The sequence below is a fragment of the Dama dama genome, chromosome 21 (genome assembly GCF_033118175.1).
Source record: "Dama dama isolate Ldn47 chromosome 21, ASM3311817v1, whole genome shotgun sequence".
NCBI classification, from domain to species: Eukaryota; Metazoa; Chordata; class Mammalia; order Artiodactyla; family Cervidae; genus Dama; species Dama dama.
Window position 1 is genome coordinate 62,641,363 of NC_083701.1, and position 23,488 is coordinate 62,664,850.

General features: G+C 37.5%; 1 protein-coding gene and 1 non-coding gene across 10 annotated transcripts in view; both read right to left on the bottom strand.

Annotated features, from left to right (window-relative positions):
• The window catches only part of VPS13B (vacuolar protein sorting 13 homolog B), a 771,473-nt gene that overhangs the window by 104,592 nt on the left and 643,393 nt on the right, over positions 1 to 23,488 (bottom strand). For all 9 annotated transcript variants that reach the window (XM_061123681.1, XM_061123682.1, XM_061123678.1 and 6 more), the window contains one exon: positions 2,181 to 2,377. In XM_061123681.1, coding sequence (XP_060979664.1) covers positions 2,181 to 2,377 — 197 coding nt within the window. The remainder of the gene's footprint in view (positions 1 to 2,180; positions 2,378 to 23,488) is intronic.
• LOC133042905 (small nucleolar RNA SNORA70) lies at positions 16,628 to 16,762 on the bottom strand. Its single transcript, XR_009689610.1, has one exon. It is a non-coding gene; the product is annotated as a small nucleolar RNA SNORA70 (small nucleolar RNA).

Below are 23,488 nucleotides of genomic sequence, written 5' to 3' on the forward strand. Positions count from 1 at the left end.
TGATTTCTCATGATAGAATATATTGGATCTAATTATAGCAGTTTTATCTCTACATAAGATGTTGAATATTATCAAAGCACTGATGTTTTCCTTCAAGAAACTGGATGAAATTTATTTACTGTCCTTTTTGAAAAACGTCTTAATGTTGGTGTTTTATTATGTAGACTTTTAAACCAGCTCTTGAAATTTCATTTCACTAATAGCAATTTCTACCTGAAAAACTTATGTCAAACAATTTAAAGTAAGATCAATTATGAAATATTAGGCAAGATGAAAAATCCCAGGTGAGGACAAAAGACCTGTGATTACAATGTCAAAAGCGTGGTGAAAAATTGCCTAAATTTGACTGCATAAATTTCCATTCCCTAAAGATTCCACATTTCTGCACTGCTAGATTTTTATGAATGTTTCAGATTCAAAGGAATTAACCTGTTCAATTGATAAAAATGTATTCTTTCATTATTAGAATCAAGAAATGATGTCTAACGATACTAATAATAAAACAGTTGTTTTTAAATCAATTTCATTACCAATAGCTCTGTTTTCTGAGATTTCCTGGTTTCTGACTAGGTAATTTACGCTTAGAAGAGGCAATCTTTCTATCCACCTGCTAACTCCTCACAGGACGGGTGTTCTTTTCACAGCTGCATTTCATACATGTAAAATCAACACCCTACTCCTCTAACGTATTTTTACCTGTCATACTTTAGTAGGTAATATACTAGGAAAGTAATTATTTTTAAAGAGCCCAAATGACCTAGAAATACAGTATAAAAATAGAAATAGAGTATAAATAAAGTATAAGACATATTATTATTAAGCAAACAAAGTAATCAATGAAAATAAGACTGTGAGGCTACTGAGTAAAATGTGAACAGAGGTTTGTATTGTGTGATATGATGATGGGTAGTGGTATTATTTTATTTCCCAAATGTTCTTCAAGGAACACATATTATTACAAATTATGAAAGAGAAAGTATTCACAACTATCTATAATATAAAACAGGAATCAGAATACAAAATGGTATGCTATGATTATGACCCTGTAAAGGCATACAATGATGGCAAAAATAAAGGTGAAAAAAAGAGAAAACAGTTCAGTGCAAGGTGTTGGAATGGTGGATTTTGTTTTTGTTTGTTTGTTTGTTTTTTTCCTTCTCTGTTAGTGTCAAAATGGTGCTTGGGAAAGAAAGGGAGGGAGGGAGGGATTATACATAAGGAATAAGATGATGCTAAAGCGAATCCGTCAGAATTCAAAGGTAGGACGCTGACAGTGAAGGACAGCAAGAGCATACGGGCCCACAGCACACAGATCACACGGGCAAGGAACTGTTCCACTTATGGTGACTCAGCATCTTTCTCTTGTCATTATGAGAGCATGAACAGAAAGACGTAACAGGTATGTAATCCTGAAGGAGCGCTGAAGAACACATGGCTGAAGCCATTTTTTCTCTAATTTAGTGGCTGTATTAAGCAAGCAAACACTGCAAGTGGGAACAATTTGTCTCTTTTGTCACTAACCAGATATACTGCAGGAGGTGTGGAATAGGAAGTTCTAGGGACATGATTCAGAATACCTGAAGTCTATAGCTCTCAAGATACATTACAGACAGACAGATTCAAGAGCTGGATAAAGCTTTGGCTATCTGAAATCCTTTGAGTATAAATTACTTTGGTTAGCCAAGTTTTCCTAATGTCTGGAGGTCTGTCTTTTAAAGGTTTTTCTTTTAAAACCACGTAGGAAGGAAATATATCCAAAATTTATCTTTTCAGAAGGAGACAATTATTTACTTAAACTCTCTTTTAATGCCCCATGGTTAACCATTTACATGTACTGATGACTGTCATTAAGAGTCTCCTGAAGTGCGTATGGCTCTTTTCCTCTAAGGTTTTTAGTTCAGGATAACTGGATCTTTGTAGTTTGCCTTTTGCTCTCTTTTCCTTTTATATTTAAGGAACAAGCACTCTGGGAGAGCTCACAGTAAAACACAGGAATTTTAATACACAGGCTTTGAAACATCAGCTTCTACCTCGCTTCCTGGTTTTCATGCGTAGTTCCGACAGATGCAGCTGCTAGAGAGCTGAGATATAGCTAAATGAGGGGCCACTAGACAAGATGATTTGACTATGATTTCCTAGTACAACGCCATTATTTCATTTTTCACTTTTCTCAGAGTTACCTTTGGTCATCAGCTCCATTTTGGCTGCTGTTCAAGACAATTCTCCAAAGATCTGAGGATACCAGTTTCTTCTGGTCGTTCACAAGATTGATATCTGGCAATTGCAGTTCACAAACTTTGCTTTCAGACAGACTAAATTCTCGAAATGCAACAAAAACCTTCTGGAGTTCATCCCAGTATTCCAAACTACAAGGAATCTATATTAAAAGAAAGAAGATTTTAGAAGTTGCAAAGAGAAACTATGCTTTTGTATTTGTTGACATGCAAACCAAATCTTCATAAAAGTTACAACTTAAAAGGGGAAATAAGTATAAAGGACAGTAATTTAGGATTTATTTTCATAGTTATATTCATCCTGTTTACCTACTTTATTTTAAAAGGTCCACTCAAGAATAATATGTGAAAACAGTCAAGAAAGTTTTTAAATAAAGGAGAAAGAATGGGGAATTAATTCTACCGGATGTTAAATGTGTTACAAAGCTATACTCATTAAAGCTAAAGATAAGGTTAGAGTAGTAACATACAAATAGAAGAATAGAAATAAGAATAATAAAATATAAGTACAGATAAATCTTAGTATATAATGAAGGTACTATTTCAAACAAGTAGGGGAGAGACAGAAAATGAGGTTGCAAGGACTGGTTAGCCTGGTAAAACAAAGTGGGTCCCTACATGATTCCTTTAACAAGGTAAATTTCAAAAGGATCAAAATGTTAAGACTTTAAAGGCTAAAAACTGAGAGCATAAGGGGAAAAAAATCAGTTAATATTTATATCATAATAGGGTAAACTTTTCTGTGTGTGGCATGAAACCCAAGGATGGTAAGACAAACAAACTTCACAACTGGTAACATCAAAATTAATAAAAAGCAAGCTAGGATAAAAACAGGTAATATTTAATGACAGATCTTGGGTCTCTGTTGTGATAGCAGAGAACTCTTATAAATCAATGAGAAAGTGATAAGTAAGCATATAGAAAAGTAAGCAAAGACAGTTGTTGGAAGAGGCCCTGAATGTCCCTGCATATTCTTGCCAGGTATGCAAAAGATGCAAGGCCCTGAAAGCTATTAACTGGGGCCATTTCTCAGGTTGTGTTTGTAGGAAGCATCCTTGAGCGATGAGGTAAAGTTTCTTTCCAGGACAAAGAGCAGACTTGCTCTAAAATGGGTGGATTTGACAAGCTCCATGTTCCATGCTGTGCCATTTATCTACTGCATGCCAAGAAAACCCTGGGGGCCTTTCTGCATATCCCTCTGGGACTTGGGGGCAAGAGGAACCAATACAAAGATGATGTTCATGCTGTCTGCTGTGCCACAAGCAATGATATTCTTTGTTTCTGACCAAAGTCTAATATCTTCTGTAAGCATTCATAAAACATCAACAGGCTATTCGTCTGCATAAGGTAAAATTCCAGATTTGGACAGCAATTAATTCACAGAAGAAAAGATATAACCAGTCAGTAAACATGAAAAGATACTCAACTTCATTAATACTTAAAGAAATTCAAATTAAAGCAATAATGTAATATTTTTATTTATTAATGTGGCAGTTTGAAAAGACTGACAGTTCTAATTTCTGAACAGGTGTGGGGGGAAAAAAAGCATTTCTACCCAGTATCTTTGGAGAATAATTTGGCAATATATATTAAACTCTTCGAAGGACACATCTAAGGATTTGTTTTACAGATATTCCAATGCAAGGATTTGTGTATGTGTGTGGATTTACTTCAGTACTATATGAATGAGAAAGTGGCAATATTAAAATATCTGTCAATATGAGATTCAATATAACATGTAGATCTATAGAATGGAATCTGTACAATCATTAAAATGAACAAGGAATTTCCTAATTATGACCATTCTCAGAGTTGATCACTACCTTTCTTGTGTCATTTCCATATCTACCACACTCCTCAACCACAGAGGTCATTATACTTTGCAATTCCTTATTCATGTTTGTCTCCTTTAGCTGACCCTGTGATCCTTGAAGCAAAAATTGCATATTCTTTTAAAACATATTAGCATCTAGCAGTTTGGGGGAAATAACAGTATATTTAGTAGATGCTTTCTGAATGAACAGACTTCTCCTTAATCTTTCTTTCTTAAAGCAATTCTTAATCTTTGAATGGGAATAAATTTTACCTCCATCTATAATAGTTTCTTTTCCTTCAAGCAGTGACTTGAGCATCCATGTATGGAGATGAGCTAAACGGAAGAAAGGGGCACAAAATGGATATGTCTAAGAGGCTAACAGTGATGAAATGCAACATGTTTTGGTTGGTGATAAGGACAAGTGACATGTCAATAAAATCTACAGTCACCATTTCTTGAAATTCTCCTCCTTCTTGCTTTCCAAGACACACACATTTTTCTAACTTTCTTCTCGCTGGGTCTTTGTTCCTATATTATCTCTCAGTCTTAAATACCTATAGCATCTTTGGTTTCTCATTGTGTAATGTTTAAATCTTTTCCATTTATCAAGGTCCAAATGAAATACCACCTTTCTTTGAGCCCTTTCACCTCCCAGATGGAGAAATGCTTTCCCTTTTCTAAACTCCAATAGTTTTTTAAAATGGGAATCTGTTTCATAGCTCTTATCACTATACACCTCATGTTACAGTTATTTCTATACATGACATTTTCCCTGATAGACACATTCTTTGAGGGAATGATTTCCATTTGGCTAAGCTTTGGATTTTCACAGCACGTGCCAAACTGTATACAGTGAATGTTCAAAAAAAGTTGCTGAATAAATGAATGAATAATTCATGAATGAATGAACGAATAAACACATTCTGAGTGATTCAGTCCATCTCTGGCACACTAAAAATTCCCCAAAGAGAAGTACAGAAGATTAAAGCACAAACTCTGGAGTTACATCTAATGGGATTCAATTCCTAAATTCTTAGCTCCATTAGCTATGGGTTCTTGGGCAAATTAATTTTCCTAACATTAGTATTCATATCCCTAAAAAGAGCATAACAACAGAACTGGCTCATGAATTGTTGTGAGGATTAAAAGAGACAAACATTCTATTTAATAGCACACAATAAAAGCTTAAGAAATGTCAGTTACTAAGTATTTATCCTTCTCATGTGCAAAGAGCACTTCTTTTATTACGGATCTATTTCAACTCTCTCCTATACATCAAAACTTAGAAGCTTGAGCATTGTTAAAAGAATCAGGTAGGTTGTGAATAAGAGTCCTGCTTGTTAGATTTCTCAACAATGGGTTGGACTTGTGAAAGAATAAACCTTGAATCTGGATGTTCAGGAAGTTTTTAATCATAGTTCAACATGGTTTTCTGCTGTATATCTATTAAGATGTGTTCCTGAATGATGGCTATTATTTGAGAGATAAAGGAATATCTCCTTGCCGAACTCCTTTCTAGACTGCCAGTAAGTCAGTCCTTTATCAGTTAAGGATAAGATGTGGGAAGTGAGGTGAGACACATAAGAATCTCATGGGAGAGGGCAAATGAGTTTGGAAAATACATATTTAACACACTTATTTTTTTTTTATTAGTAGTAAATTAACAGAACATAAAGTTCAAAAATCATCTTTATAGTAAGGTTACGTACCAAATGGAATGAAAAAAAGACTTGTTTCTGGTATTGTCTCCAGAAGTTCCCCATTAAAATTAATGTAAAATAGCTTAGGAAAATTGGCTGTCACATTGGAAAGCAGAGTGAGACCTTAAGAGAAAAGCACTACTAAGTTTTGATGTACAGGAGGGAGTTGGAATAGATCCATAATAAAAGGCAAAACAAGCTGGGAACCATTGTGGGAAGCCATTAGGTAGTTTAAGGGGAATGAAAGTGAACTGTACCAACACTGGGGCTTAGGGAAGGAGAAACTGAAAGTTCAAAAAGAGAGACTTGGAAGAAAGCCAAAGAAAAATTTTATTTTGTTCACAATTTTGTGTGAGGCCAGCTCTGTGGTTATATACTTCAATCACAACATTCCAGGCTACTCTCAAAATTAGGAAACAGTAGAGAACTACTATAGACATACATCCTAAAGTATGTGTTGTGTGTTTGTCAGATTTTCCGTTATAACCCCTATTTTCCTTGGTTAATAAAGGGGTATCAATAAATGAAGCTTCCAAATGAAACTCTGTTGAAAAAATTTAAAATTGTGTGCCTATAAGTGTATTTACAAAAGTCATATATGAATCCTTTCCACCATTTTAAGAACATTTTTGTCTTGAAAACCTCAAAAGAAAAGCTGACAAAAATACTCAGTACAATTAAACACTTTAAAGGTAATTTTAGTCAACTGTTTACTAAAATACATATTAAGCCACAAATTTATAAACCACATAATCTTTATTTTTAAAATTTCTTCATCATAAAAAGAAAAAAATCTTGTTGGTATTTCATTGGATAAAATTCTGGCCATGACCCTTAATCACCACTCTGAGACCTTGAGCACCTTATTTAATGACTCTGAGTCTTGGTCTCCTCATTGGTGAAAAGTGAGTAATAAAAACAAAATTATTTTAGTTGATAAGGATTCTAGACTTTATCTTAGTGTTTCTGAGATATCTTTGAAGGGTTTTAAGCAAAGGAGCAATGCTTAAAGCCAAATTTATATTTTTAAAAGCTTCTGGATACTGTGTAGAGAATCTGTTAGAAGAGAATGAGATGAGCAAGAATATGAACAGATAATTAAGAAGTTAGGACAGTGGTCTATGCTACAAACTAGATGGATTATGGTATGGTTGGTGGTATGTGGGAGATTCTTGAGACATAAAAATTTGTTGACTGATTAGATATTGGAGACGGAAGAGTTAAGGATGACTCCCAGGTTTCTGGACCAAGCAACTGTATTGGTACTGATGTCATTTACTGGTATGAGTAAGACTGATGTATCCTGTTGGGGAATAGGTTTGTGGTATGTATTGGGTGGAGGAGGGGAGAATCTAAGTTCACTTTTGGACAAGCTGAGTTGGAGGCACCAATGAGCCATCTAAGTGGAAATCCTGAGAATGGAGTTGGCTCTTCTAGAATGTGGAAGAGGGAGTTAACTGTGTTGATACATAGCTGTAGATTCAACCAGCCTTAACCTTTCATCAAGAGAGTGCAATGGAAAGACAGCAAAGAAGCTTATAGTACTTATTCTCAAGAAGGTGTTTTAAATGATGAATTAAGAATATAAACTGTTTAGAAAGGGATATGAGAACAGAGTAAGCTGATGGATAGCAAGAAAGCAGAGAACTGTTTAGTTTCTATGCATAAAAGTTTAATGAATGATGGTAGTGGGGCTTGCCGAGTGAGCACACTGGAGAGATGGAAAGATTGCTAGTAAGATTAGGATGCTGGAATGAATGATTTAGGAGGAGGGGCAGGCTGGGATGTTGACACGTTCCAGGGCTGGTGCGTGGGAGTGAGCACTTAGATGGAGCAGAGGAGGAGAGCACTAGAGTGAGGAGCTCAAGCTGGGGTCCTGGCTGGCTCTTTTACATGGATGCTGATGGCTGTGAAGAGAAAGGCCAGACGCCATGGGCTGAAGACTTCTGAGGATGAGGGAGAATGACCAAATAGTCAGCAGGTGGCAACAACAGAGAGGGGTGAGGAGGATACAATCGGGTGCAACAAGTCTCCAGGAAGCAGGAGGTTTTTACAGGAGGGGAGAAGAGTGCAGGCAAGTGGCACAGGTGAACAGCAGATCATTTTATTTCCTGAGCCCGAGGCAAAAGTGATGTGGGAGAACAAACCACTCACACCTCAGGGGGTTACAGTGGTGCACAGAATCCCAGAGGACAGCAGAATTTCATTTACGAAGAAAGAGGAGAGGAAATTCTTGAACAGGAGGCCGAGGACTTTGAAAGTTCACTAGTCATTGAGTAAGTGTTCCAAAGGGCTCAATGGAAAAGTCTGGGAAGCAGAGGAGGAAGGAGGTTTGGGAACAGCAGGAAAAAAGGGATATAAATCAGTCTCCAGACAGTCAGTTCAGTTCAGTTGCTCAGTCGTTCCGACTCTTCGTGACCCCACAGACTGCAGCACGCCAGGCCTCCCTGTCCATCACCAACTCCTGGAGTTTACTCAAACTCATGTTCATTGAGTCAGCGATGCCATCCAACCATTTCATCCTCTGTCGTCCCCTTCTCGTCTCGCCTTCAATCTTTCCCAACATCAGAGTCTTTTCAAATGAGTCAGCTCTTTGCATCAGGTGGCCAAAGTATTGGAGTTTCAGCTTCAACATCAGTCCTTCCGATGAACACCCAGGACTGATCTCCTTTAGGATGGACTGGTTGGATCTCCTTGCACTCCAAGGGACTCTCAAGAGTCTTCTCCAACACCACAGTTCAAAAGTGTCAATTCTTCAGTGCTCAGCTTTCTTTATAGTCCAACTCTCACATTCATACATGACTAATGGAAAAACCATAGCCTTGACTAGAAGGACCTTTGTTGGCAAAGTAGTATGTCTCTGCTTTTTAATATGCTATCTAGGTTGGTCATAATTTTTCTTCCAAGGAGTAAGTATCTTTTTATTTCGCTGCAATCACCATCTGCAGTGATTTTGGAGCCCCCTAAAATAAAGTCTGACATTGTTTCCACTGTTTCTCTATTTGCCATGAAGTGATGGGACCAGATGCCATGATCTTAGTGTTCTGAATGCTGAGCTTTAAGCCAACGTTTTCACTCTCCTCTTTCACTTTCATCAAGAGGCTCTTTAGTTCTTCTTTACTTTCTGTCATAAGGGTGGTGTCATCTGCATATCTGAGGTTATTCATACTTCTCCCGCCAATCTTGATTCCAGCTTGTGCTTCCTTCAGCCCAGCGTTTCTCATGATGTACTCTGCATATACGTTAAATAAGCAGCGTGACAATATACAGCCTTTACGTACTCCTTTTCTTATTTGGAACCAGTCTGTTGTTCCATGTCCAGTTCTAGCTGTTGCTTCCTTACCTGCATAGAGGTTTCTCAAGAGGCAGGTCAGGTGGTCTAGTATTCCCATCTCTTTCAGAATTTTCCACAGTTTATTGTGATCCACACAGTCAAAGGCTTTGGCATAGTCAATAAAGCAGAAGTAGATGTTTTTCTAGAACTCTATTGGTTTTTTGATGATCCAGCGGATGTTGGCAATTTGACCTCTGGTTCCTCTGCCTTTTCTAAATCCAGCTTGAAAGTCTGGAAGTTCACGGTTCAGGTATTGTTGAAGCTGGGCTTGGAGAATTTTGAGCATTACTTTACTAGCATGTGAGATGAGTGCAATTGTGCAGTAGTTTGAGCATTCTTTGGCATTGCCTTTCTTTGGGATTGGAATGAAAACTGACCTTTTCCAGTCCTGTGGCCTCTGCTGAGGTTTCCAAATTTGCTGACATATTGAGTGCAGCACTTTCACAGCATCATCTTTTAGGATTTGATATAGCTCAACTGGAATTCCATCACCTCCACTAGCTTTGTTCGTAGTGATGCTTCCTAAGGCCCACTTGACTTCACATTCCAGGATGTTGGCTCTAGGTGAGTGATCACACCATCATGATTATCTGGGTCGTAAAGATCTCTTTTGTACAGTTCTTCTGTGTATTCTTGCCACCTCTTCTTAATATCTTCTGCTTCTGTTAGGTCCATACCATTTCTGTCCTTTACTGAGCCAATCTTTTAATGAAATATTCCCTTGGTATCTCTAATTTTCTTGAAGAGATCTCTAGTCTTTCCCATTCAACTGTTTCCTCTATTTTTTTTGCATTGATCACTGAGGAAGGCTTTCTTATCTCTTCTTGCTATTCTTTGGAACTCTGCATTCAAATGGGTATATCGTTCCATTTCTCCTTTGCTTTTTGCTTCTCTTCGCAACGATTTGTAAGGCCTCCTCAGACAGCCATTTTGGTTTTTTGCATTTCTTTTTCTTGGGGATGGTCTTGCTCCCTGTCTCCTGTAGAGTGTCACGAACCTCTGTCCATAGTTCATCAGGCCCTCTGTCTATCAGATCCAGTCCCTTAAATCTATTTCTCATTTCCACTGTATAATTGTTAGGAATTTGATTTAGGTCACACCTGAATGGTCTAGTGGTTTTCCCTACTTTCTTCAATTTAAGTCTGAATTTGGCAATAAGGAGTTCATGATCTGAGCCACAGTCAGCTCCCAGTCTTGTTTTTGCTGACTGTATAGAGCTTCTCCATCTTTGGCTGCAAAGAATATAATCAATCTGATTTCACTGTTGGCCATCTGGTGATGTCCATGTGTAGAGTCTTCTCTTGTATTTTTGGAAGAGGGAGTTTGCTATGACCAGTGTGTTCTCTTAGCAGAACTCTATTAGCCTTTGCCCTGCTTCATTCTGTACTCCAAGGCAAAATTTGCCTGTTACTCCATGTATTTCTTCACTTCCTACTTATGCATTTCAGTCCCATATAACAAAAAGGACATCTTTTTTGGGCGTTAATTCTAGAAGGTCTTATAGGTCTTCATAGAACCATTTAACTTCAGCTTCTTCAGCATTACTGCTTGGGGTGTAGACTTGGATTACTGTAATATTGAATGGTTCGCCTTGGAAAAGAACAGAGATCATCCTGTCGTTTTTGAGACTGCATCCAAGTACCGCATTTCAGACTCTTTCATTGACTGTGATGGCTACTCTATTTCTTCTAAGCGATTCTTGACAAGACAAGAATCCAGACAAGCGGGGGAGAAATCTCAGTTCAGGGAGTGAGTAGGAAAGAGAGAAGTGAGGCATGTGTTGGAATTGAGATCTCATTTAGGAGGTAGGGACAATGGTTATGACTTCAGGAGTAACCTGTTGCTCCTTCCTGAGGCCTGGGTGCATTCTGTGTGTTCTTAATGAATTCTAGCTATTTCTCCAATAAACTCATGGCACAGAATCTACACATGTATATGCGCAAAAAATAATTTAAAAATTTACCAATGAAGATAGGTGCTGAAAAAAAAATCTTTTTTTGTTTACAGTTTTCTACTCTAAAAAGGTCTTGTTTTATATATTGTGCTTTCCTTTCAAATTATTTTGTGATCATACCCAATTTTACCAAACTTTTCATTTGCTCACTAATCTTCCTTTACCATTCAGTTGGAAGTAGACATTACTAATCTCCAGGTTAGAAGTAACATAATTAAACTAAAAATCTAATGTGGTCACACTGTGCTTCATATGGCAGCAATTATTCCCTGGTGGCTCAGGGGTAAAGAATTTGCCTTCCAATGCAGGAGATGCAGGTTCGATCCCTGGGCTGAGAAGATCTCCTGGAGAAGGAAATGGCAACCCACTCTTATATTCTTGGCTGGAAAATCCCATGGACAGAGGAGCCTGGAAGGGTGTACAGTCCATAGGGTTGCAAAAGAGTAGGACACAACTTAGTGACTAAACAACAATTATTCTCAGGAATAAATCTGTGGTCTATTTTGTGTGATCTATTTAAAAATAGCTTTATTTTGTGCTTTTAGCTTTGAAAGAGATGATGTCAATGATCTTTAGTTACATATCAAAACTGAGGATTTATTATTAATGCTTGCACTGAATAACTTGAAGGAAAGATGACTACTTCAAGAACGTTTGGTTGCCAAAAAATAGTTTAGAGAGCCTAAGTATCTAGTACTGAGTCATGGGAAGTGGGAACAAGTAAATTGGTTTCACTGGAAAACATTCCACATGTAACACATGGTACATTTCAAATGACTGTCAAGATTATATATATTTTTATTACATTTTGTTTTCCTATCCATTATTTGACAGGACCTAAAAAATTAGCCAGCCATACATAATAAACTGTACTCTAAGCATATGTGGTCTTTGCATAGAAATATATTTTAGGTTGTATATCTGCCAGTTGGTAAAAGCACATGTATTCTTGCATTTAAAATATGATTCCACAATTTGTTTCCATTTGATGGCTAACTTGGGAAGATGTGCATGTGTGTTGGCCATTTAAAAATATTTTTGGTACAAAGAATATTTTGGCACTTAATTTGTTTTTTATTACTTAATAGTACTGCCAAGACTATTAGCAGGGTAGCAACTGCCCATCTCTCCTCATAGATAAACAGTTCTGAATTCTTTGTCCAGGGGTTGGTAAAGTTGGACCATTCATTGCCCCTTTGCCCACTCAGTGCCACCAATCAACCTAAGAAAAGGATACAAAGGAAGTGCATTCCCTGTAATTATGTACATATTAAAGAGATGGTAGTATTAGCAAGTGAAATAATCTATCAATCTGATTCAACTGTCCCTTCCATTATCTTATGACAAGATAGAGAGCTTAGCTGACTGTGCAGGGCTGGTCAGTGAGTACAACACTGGAGCTGCCATTCAGGAGTAAGTTATTAAGGGTTGGTTACAACAGAGGATACCATCTTTATCATTCCTTCCACCACATACCCAGATTTCCTGGGATACCAATTAACAGATACCAATTAACAGGTAAGCATAATAGGGCTAAAACAGTTTGCTTTTCCCATCATTACTAATGATTTTCGTAGTATGTTAGTCGCTCAGTCACATCCAACTCTGTGATGCCATGGACTGCAGCCCTCCAGGCTCCTCCGTCCATGGAATTTTCCAGGTAAGAATACTGGAGTAGGTTGCCATTTCCTTCTCCAGGGGATCTTCCCAACCCAGGGATCAAACTTAGGTCTCCCACATTGTGGGCAGATTCTTTACTGTCTGAGCTACCAGGGAAGCCCCAGTAATAAAAATACTGATGGAAGCTGTGGTAGAAAAATAACCTTTTACAATTTACAAAGTTTTTCTTTTTGTATATTATCTTAGCAAGGAACACATTATTCCCATTTTACAGATAAGTGAACTGTGGCTACAGAAGTTAGGTAATATGTTCAAGGTTACACACTTAGTAAGTGGCAGACCTTTTGCCTATAAATCCTTTGCTCTTTAACCTTTAGGTTAAAGGAGAAAAACAGCCCCGTAATGAATCATTTACAATATCCAGTTGCAGTTTCTTTACAATGGATTCTTAGAAATCTGAATGCAGAATACATTTTGACCCTTACAATTTATCCCAGTTGTTTATAGTTACTTAATTTGGCAATCATTTTCTCTTTAGCAGTCTTTTACTTTCAGCACTTTGAATATGTTCTCTCTCTTCCCCTGTTCTCCATGGTTGCTGATGAGAAATCAGCTGTTAATCTTAGTGAGATCGCTTACATGTGCTAAGTCACTTATCTCCAGCTGCAATCAAGGTTTTTTGTAGTTTGACTGTTTGGTACAGAAATCATTGAGTTTTGTCTAAGTTCACTAAACTTCCTGGATGTGTAGACTAATGTCTTAAATTAAATTTGGGAAGTGTTTGGTCATTAGATTTTCAGTCTTTATTCTCCTTTCTCTCCTTTCCTTCCAGGCCTCCCAGCATGCACATATTGGTAAACTTGATGGTATTCCACAGTCTCTAAGGCTCTGGTCACTTGTTTTCATCCTTTTTTCTTTCTGTTCTCTACACTCAATCATCTCAGTGGACTTATCTTTAAACCTACTGCTTCTTTCTTCTGCCTGTTCAAATCTGTAATTGAGCCCCTCCAGCAAATTTTTCATTTCACTTACACTTTTCAACTCTGGGATTTCATTTTTTTCTTTACAACTTCTATCTTTTCTTTTAAAATTGATACTCTCTATTTGGGGAGACATCATTGTTGTATTTCTGGGATTTCATTTTTTCTTTACAACTTCTATCTTTTCTTTTAAAATTGATACTCTCTATTTGGGGAGACATCATTCTCGTATTTCTGGGATTTCATTTTTTCTTTACAATTTCTATCTTTTCTTTTAAAATTGATAGTCTCTATTTGGGGAGACATCATTCTCATATTTCTCTTTAGTCCTTTATACAAGGCTTTCTTTAGGCTTTTTTGAACATGCTTAAAATAGACAGTTCAAGTCTTCATCCAGTAAGGATGACATCTGGGCATCTGAGGGACAGTTACTACTGATTGCTTTCTTCCTCTGTATATGGGCCATACTTTCTTGTTTCTTTGCAGAGTGCATACTTCTTTGTTGGAAACTGGACATTTTAAATGATAGAAAATTTTATTATATCAATGAATATTATTAACTATGTTACTATTATCATATTATTAATAAATAATGGCAACTGTGGAAATCAGATCCTCTTCCTCCAGAGTTTGTCACTATTTGTTCTCATTTTGTTGTTGTTGTTGTTACTAACATTTATGAATTAATTCTAAAATGTCTGTCATGTGGTCACTGAAATCTCTACTTGGTGAGCTTAATGATCAGTTAATGATTAGACAGAGACTTCCTTAAAGGCCTGGAAACAGGCATATCTAGTCTCTTCCAAGTGGCTCTGTGTGCCTGTTAAGGCATGCCTTCAACTCTGCCTTGACCTTCCCTTCCTGCTTATACAGAGCCTTAAGGTCAGCCAGAGGTGAGAGCACAGGCCTTCTGAGGTCATTCTTGGCATGTGCAGAGCTTGGGTTAAGTGCATAGACCTGGGCTTGGTCACATCCTCCTAGTTTCCCAGGAAGCCGCTGGAACTTGTTGAAGTCTGTGTAGACATATCATCCCCTAGAGTTCCTCCTGCTGAGCCTTTTGCTGAGCTTACAAGTTTTCTGTTACCTACTGCCTCAATCATCAGTGTCCTCTAATTCTCTCTGAGCTACACCCCTGGGTGGGGAAAGGGCTTTTCAAACTGCAAGATTCCTAGTTCATAGCTTTTGAAACATTTAATTGTTGTGAAACCCTTATTTTGTTAACAGAAACTTATCTCATTAAGCAAGTAAAAGGATACACTACATTTATCACAAGGTCAATATATTTGGTGATAAGACCAAACATATTCCCCAGTGTGGAATGCACTAGAAAAATTAGAGGCAGATAGATTAAAGAGTTTTAAATTAATGACTAAAGAGTAGGTAAGTGGATAGTTAAAATATAGAATGTGAGGTCAGAGTATAAAACAGTGGATTGAACCACAACCAAAAAAAAGAGAAAAAGAAAAAAAATAGTGGATTGATGGATGATTGAAAGAGACAATGTATAATACATTGTATTATTACATAAATTAGAATAATTTTTGTATATTATAGAAATTAGGATAAATAGACATCTACATATTATTATAGAAATTAAGGTAAATAAATAACAATATAAACATTAAAACCGTAGCAAGCTAAAAAACCAGCTTTGCCTCTATAAATACAGAAGTGGTTTCTATTTATGATTATTACTGGACTTAACTGTCCTTTTAAACATGAAGAACATTTCTACGATCAATTATTCATAAGAAGAGAAACATATTCATTACACAAAAGCACTTGAGTAGGGATACTTTTCAATAGTTAAAATAAAATTGCATTAAAAATAAAATGTATCCTGATAATGGTATGTCAGTTTTTTGTGCTTCTACTTCAACGTATAAACCTACCATTTAATAATGACATAAAATACAAATACGTATGTAATATAAAAAATTTTTAGCTTATAATACCAGTTTTTATATGTATCTGCTATTTAGTTGATTCTGAAGAAGGAAAAGAAAAGCTTCCATACATCTTCAACTAATAGAAGTCATACCAAAAAAAAAGAAAGAAAGAAAGAAAACCTTAAAATATTGGAACCAGTTGAGAAACCACAAGTATTCAAATGCAGGAAATCATGATTTTATAACATTTTAATGTGATCTACTCTTGGGAAACAAAGTTAACCAAACCCCATTTCTGTACAGGAAATATTCCAGCGTACAGTTGTAATACATTGTGGTGAAGGGGTACAGCTGCAGATTTTCACCTGTAATGCCCCACTGGTATTCTGGCTTACTGCATTGCATCAAGACTGCCTTCCTGTCCGGAAAACCCTCTAAGTACAAACAAGACTCTAAGTCCAGATTTTATTTTCCCTTGGTATCAGAATATGGTAATTTAAGAGTCCTGAGAAATACTTTTTTAACCTTTAAAAGGAAATGTGTAACATTCTTTTATTAGGATCTATGTTTGGGTTGGTTTTTCAAAAAACTTAACACATGACCCAGTTATCTTATCAATTTATCACGCTACCAAGTTATAAGCAAATGCAGGTGTGCAATATGACATCTTTGAATATAATATTTTCCACAAAGACAAGTAATAAAAATATATTAAGAACTTCTGAGTCAAAACTAACTTGGACCAAGGGCAATTTTACTATTTTATGGTTTTCTTTTAATGAGACTACAAACCCTAAACTCACTATTGTGTTCTAGTCTCAGCTCTAATTGTTCAGGTATTTCACTCATTGTATGGAATAGTCGAATGTACATGGTCTATTGTAAAGAACATTAATTGGGACTCTGACCTTCTGAAAGTGAAGTTTCTCAGTCTATCTGACTCTTTGCGATCCCATGGACTGTAGCCTATCAGGCTCCTTTGTACATGAGATTTTCCAGGCAAGGGTACTGGAGTGGGTTGCCATTTCCTTCTCCAGAGGATCTTCCCAACCCAGGGATAGACTGGGGACAGCAGGTAGTCATGAATGCCCACTAGAAAGAGTTGTCTCCAAGGTCCCTTAGGGCAACCTATACAGGCAACAGATTGCATATACTACCAAGGAGGCTCCTGTTTGCAGCCACTGCACACTGGGCCCCCATGGGGAAAAGAGCACAGTTGGCTTAATTGGCTGCAAAGAACAGAGAACCAAGAAACAGACTAGCTAGATTCGGGGGGACTTAATTCTAACCTAAATTTGGTTGCAAACTAGTTTTGTCACCTTGAGTTGAAGTCACATAACTAATCTGAGCCTCAATACTCTTACTGGTAACAAATTCGGAAGATTTGGAATAAGGAGGAACAAGGAATAAAACTACTCTAGCTCTTTAAAATTCTAAAGTAATATATAAATATAGGACTTGATTTTTTACTTTATATTTTAGGAAGAGAGTTTATATTTTAGGAAGAGAGTTTATATTTCAGGAAGAGAGTTTATATTTTAAAGTGCACACTGTGTGCCAAGATTTTCATTATTTTATTCAACTAGAATGGTAATTAAGTTAGAAGAGTATACCCATTTTACAGATGAGGAAAATGAAGGGTTGAACAGCTTGCTAAGGTTCTCAATCAAAAGCTACAGAGCTGCGAGTGTAGGATTCTAGAACCCGGGGAGCTCATTCACTTTTTTACACTGACTCCCACATGTTAGTTACCTGGTTGTGGCAGAGGTTCGAAAGTATACAACCTGACAAATAAGCAATGCTTATAAACCAAATACTTGTACAGTGATACTCTGCTATAGACTGTTTTTAAAACTAAAAGAGTTAAGAATATAGTAATTATTGATAATTGTTCTTAACAGCCCTTTGTAATAAGAAAAACTATAGTACAGAGTGTGCTCACTCAGTCATGTCTGACTCTCTGCAACCTCATGAACTATAGGCCACCAGGCTCCTTTGTCCATGGGATTTTCTCAGCAAGAATACTGGAGTGGGTTGCCATTTCCTTTTCCAACAGAGACAGTAATCTTTAATAACTGGGAAGAAGTCAATTGGGATTACAGAATAACTGAAAAAAAAAATGCAAATATTTTAGAACCAAAAGCAAGCCTGTAATGTCTTATGAAGGCTTGTCATAAAGTTAAATGTTTAGATCAAGAGGTCAACAAAACTGCTCTATAAAAGGCTAAACAAATGATGGCAAACACTGGAGACTTTCTGCGTTATACACTCTGTGTTGCAACTACTTGACTGCCAACTGCAGCAGGTGGATCACAACAAACTGTGGAAAATTCTTAAAGAAATGGGAATAACAGACAACCTTAACTTGCAAATGGGGTAGAGCTCAAACCCTTCACAACTTTTGACTATATTTATAGTTTATTTAGGGCTTCCCTGGTAGCTCAGCTGGTAAAGAATCCACCTGCAATACAGGGGATCCTGGTTCAATTCCTGGGTCGAGAAGATCCCCTAGAGAAGGGATTGGCTACCCACTCCAGTATTTTTGGCTCAGACAGTAAAGAATCTGCCTGTAATGTGGGAGACCTGTGTTCAGTCCCTGGGTTGGGACGATCTCCTGGAGAAGGAAACAGCTACCCACTCCAGTATTCTGGCCTCAAGAATTCCATGGACAGAGGAGCCTGGCAGGCTACAGTCCATGGAGTCCCAGTCGGTGACTTTTTGCGACTTTCAAAGACTTTCACAGGACTGAACAACTTTCACTCACTCGCTCACATACTTTATTTAGTATACAATTTCATATGTACCACATATATCACATATTTATTTAAATGAATGTGTAAAAGTGAGATTAATTAGCTTATAAGTATTTTTTTTGTTTTTTAATTTTATTGAAATATAATTGATTTACAATATTGTGTTAATTTCTGCATAGCTAAGTGATTCAGGTATAGATACATGTATATATTCTTTTTCATATTCTTTACAGTCGTGGTTTATTGTAGGATATTGAATATAGTTCCCTGTGCTATAAAGTTGGGCCTTGTTTATCCATGCTAAATGTAATAGTTTGCATCTACTAACCCCAAACTCCCAGTCCATCCCTCCTCTTTCCCTCTTCTCCGTGGCAATCCCAAGTCTGTTCTCTACGTCTGTGAGTCTGTTTTGTATGTGCCTGCTCAGTTGTGTCCAACTCTTTGCAACCCCAGGGACTGCAGCCCACCAGGTTCCTCTGTCCATGGGAATTTCCAGGCAAGAATATTGGAGTGGGTTGCCATTTCCTACTCCATTTTAGCTTATAAGTATTCTTAATTTTAGAAAAGGCAGAGGAACCAGAGATCAAATTGCCAACATCCGTTGGATCATCGAAAAAGCAAGAGAGTTCCAGAAAAATATCTATTTCTGCTTTATTACCTATGCCAAAGCCTTTGACTGTGTGGATCACAATAAACTGGAAAATTCTGAGAGAGATGGGAATACCAGACCACCTGACCTGCCTCTTGAGAAACCTGTATGCAGGTCAGGAAGCAACAGCTAGAACTGGACATGGAACAACAGATTGGTTCCAAATAGGAAAAGGAGTACGTCAAGGTTGTATATTGTCACGCTGCTTATTTAACGTATATGCAGAGTACATCATGAGAAACGCTGGGCTGGAGGAAGCACAAGCTGGAATCAAGACTGCTGGGAGAAATATCAATAACCTCAGATATGCAGATGACACCACCCTTATCACAGGAAGTGAAGAAGAACTAAAGAGCCTCTTGATGAAAGTGAAAGAGGAGAGTGAAAATGTTGGCTTAAAGCTCAACATTCAGAAAACTAAGATTATGGCACCCGGTCCCATCACTTCATGGCAAATAGACGGGGAAACAGTGGAAACAGTAGCTGACTTTATTCTTCTGGGCTCCAAAATCACTGTGGATGGTGACTGCAGTCATGAAATTAAAAGACGCTTGCTCCTTGGAAGGAAAGTTATGACCAACCTAGACAGCATATTAAAAAGCATTACTAAGCATTACTTTGTCAACAAAGTACCTTTGTCAACAAAGGTCCATCTAGTCAAGGCTATGTTTTTCCCATTAGTCATGTATGGATGTGAGAGTTGGACCATAAAGAAAGCTGAGAGCCAAAGAATTGATGCTTTTGAACTGTCGTGTTGGAGAAGACTCTTGAGAGTCCCTTGGACTGCAAGGAGATCCAACCAGTCCATCCTAAAGGAGATCAGTCTTGGGTGTTCACTGGAGGGACTGATTTTGAAGCTGAAACTCCAAATCTTTGGCCACCTCATGCGGAAAGCTGACTCATTGCAAAAGACCCTGATGCTGGGAAAGATTGAGGGCAGGAGGAGAAGGGGACGACAGAGGATGAGATGGTTGGATGGCATCATCGACACAATGGACATGGGTTTGGGTAAACTCTGGGAGTTGGTGATGGACAGGGAGGCCTGGTGTGCTGCGGTTCATGGGGTCGCAAAGAGTCAGACACGACTAAGTGACTGAACTGAACTGACTGATTCTTAATTTATTCACCAAACATGTATTGTTTCTATGTTAAGGGCAAGCCAGGGATCAAACAGCCAGAAAGAGAGACAGATGTGGTTCGTGACTTCACGGAACTTACAAACAAGTAATACATAAATAGTTAAGTACCTGGTATTGCCAGAAATGATTTAAAGTATGATTAAGAAAAAAAGTTTTCACAGAATTACTCCATACTTCCCTGGTAAATTTTAATCTATCTTTACAGTCTAAATTAATGTGGTTTAACTATTTATCAGTGGGAGAGTTTATCTTCTCAAAGCATAAGTCCATAACTCCATGCTATCTTTTCACCAGATCTTTGATAGAACTGCTAATAAGTATTCAAGAGTGACTCGTGATTTTAACTCTGCATGGAGGTAGGATGGGAAGAAGACTTATTTGTAGGCAGAGAGCAGGAAGAAAAAAGAAGAAAAGTATGAAGAATTAAAAAAACCAAGCCTGTACACAATCAAGCCCTGAATAAAGGGCAGGCTGTACAATACAGTTTTCGAAACAGTAACCTTGGTTGAGCTCTGGTATTCTGGATTAAATGTCCTAAGGAAACAAATCTCAATGTGGTAAAAATGAAACTCTGCGCAAATTCCATTAACATTCCTAAAGAATTATGCTCCAGTTCTGGCCCTTTCCTATCTCCTCAACCTAATCTCCTACTTTTATACTACATATCACCTTAGCTGTCATTAGTTTGTCTCCATCAGTGCTTCTTGAAATCTAATTCATCTTTCAAAACTTTTCTCGTCTTTTTTCTAGAGAAACAAAACTAACAAAAAACTCTTCTCTAATAATCAAAGTCAGAAGCGATTTTTCTTCAGAATTCCCCAAAGACATACGGCTTAAACTCTTCTTACTGGCACTTAACAACACTACCTCTTCTTGTATATTTATCTGTGTGTGCCTGTGTGTGTACAACCCCAGCCTAGGTAAATCCCTGACTCTTCTGTGCAGGCTCAGAAGGTAAAGAATCTGCTGCCAATTTGGGAGACCTGGGTTCGATCCCTGGGTTCAGAAGATCCCCTGGAGAAGGGATAGGCTACCCACTCCAGTATTCTTGTCTGGAGAATTCCATGGACAGAACAGCCTGGCAGGCTACAGTCCATGGGGTAGCAGAGAGTCAGACATGAATGAGTGACTAACACTTTCACTTTCACCAGCCTCTACACTCTGTTTAATTCTCTTAGAAGAAATATTACAAGGGTCTCCTTGTCTTCAGCCTGTTCATTCAGGAGGCTTCACAGATCTACCAAACCAATCATGACAACAGCATATAGAGCCCAGACTACAACAAATATGCAGGCAGGACCTTACTTTGGCAACTATCTTTAGGAGACAGTCTCAATACATTAAGCTAGAGTTAAGTCACTCGGTCGTGTCCGACTCTTTGCGACCCCATGGACTGTAGCCTACCAGGCTCCTCCATCCATGGGATTCTCCAGGCAAGAATACTGGAGTGGGTTGCCATTTCCTTATCCAGGGGAGCTTCCCGACTCAGGGATTGAATCCGGGTCTCCTGCACTGCAGGCAGATGGTTTAACCTCTGAGCCACCAGGGAAGCTAAGCTTACTCTATTTCATTTTAAGCTTTCACTCAGTCACAATCAACTTTTACTAAGTACTATGTTAGGCACTGGAGAGCAAAGATAAACATCATATAAATGCCCTCAAGAAGTCCAATGTGAAGGAAGGAGTCAGTAATAAAAACAGGCCCAAGGTGTCCTAAAGAAGGGCAACTTTCCCATCCTGGGTGGAGATAAAGGATACCCCCTGGAGGTCAAGAAATGAACAATGTATAAAAGCTCACTAGAAATATCAAAATAATAAAAATTCACATGTATACAAGATGTATTTCATCTTTTCAGGATTCCATTTAAAGTCTTCTCTACCTTGGAAATATTATATTATGACTGAATACAAAACACAAATAATTAAACAAAATGTGAACTGTTATATTTCAAACACACATAAAATCTAGTTGACAAGAGATGACAGGTCATTGGCAGAAATCATTAAAAAAATTTTTTTTAAATAAATAATTTTTAAAAAATGGATAAGATTTGACTATAAACTTGAAAATCAGCAAGCATTAATTCTTTTTTTATCATTAGGTATACAGCTAAATTTTGCTCACAACACTTAAGACTCTGGAATCTCAAATATATGTTCCAGTCTGATGCAGCAAACATGAGCAAACTGTATAGCTTCCTGGGGCAATCATGCTCGCAAATGGCCACCTCAAAACTACAGTCCCAAAGTGACATCCATGCAGAAGGAAAGCAATCAGGCACACAGGTGATTATATCCTTACAAGGAAACATGAATGGCTTTGACACTGACTGTGATTCTTTCCTTATTTCATGTCATGTCAAATTTGCCTGAAATGACGACTTACAGTAGTTCAGTGCCAATCACTCTTAACCTTATACTTTTCCGATTTACCATTAAGAACAGCCACAGGGTGTTAGAAAATATGTCTATTTACATACCAACTGAACATATCAAACCACAGCTCTGTTCAGCTGGTTTGTTTTCAGGTTTCAGGTGGCTAAGGGAACAAAGAAGGCTCTCATAGTTATCTATAATTTTCTAAGTCTTGCAAAATCATCTCAGAAAATCTACAGAGAGGCAAATTTCCTGGGCTGGAATGACTGGCTCTTTCTTCATAAATCTGCAGATAGAATTTCTGGCTGTACTGACCACCGTTATTTGGTGGTGACCTATGTCCTGTTAAGCGAATCATCATGTAGAAAGAATGTAATGTGGAAAAGATGAGTTTGGGGAATGCTTTTTAGACAATTTAGTTACATTCATAACACATCATAGACTAGAATAAGAGCCACAGACACCTAATTTGTTGCTTAGGGGTACATCACAGACTTTATGGGACAAATTTTTCTCTTGAGATTCATGGAAAGAAAACAATGTAAAATAGAAAATGAACAAATAGTATGGGTGGGATTAAAAAGAAAAACAACAACAACCCAGCAACAAGCTGTGCCCATAGAACAGTTTTTCTATCCGCACAGAATGACCAAGCACCTTCTTGGGTGTTCCCTACAGGATCCTCTTCCTCTGACCCTGCTGCCCAAGGGAAAAAAGTATTTTTGGAACACGTCACTCTCAAAAAAGTAAAAAACCACAAAGAACAAATTCTTTTATATTCCCCAATACAACTACGTCTTAAAAATTCAGTAAGCAATTAAAATAAATGGTAGTAATTTTAGAAACGTTTCCATATAAGACAAAGAACAGCTTACTTGCAGGGTTAAAGAGCGTAAACATTTCTGTCATATGTTATATAGTTAAACAATATTTTAAAGACTTTGATTTTCATTTGTAATTCTCGATGTGCAAATACTGCTAATTCCAAAGATCATCAGAATGATTTTACTCCTGAAGGAAAAACACAGGATCACAGATTCTTTAA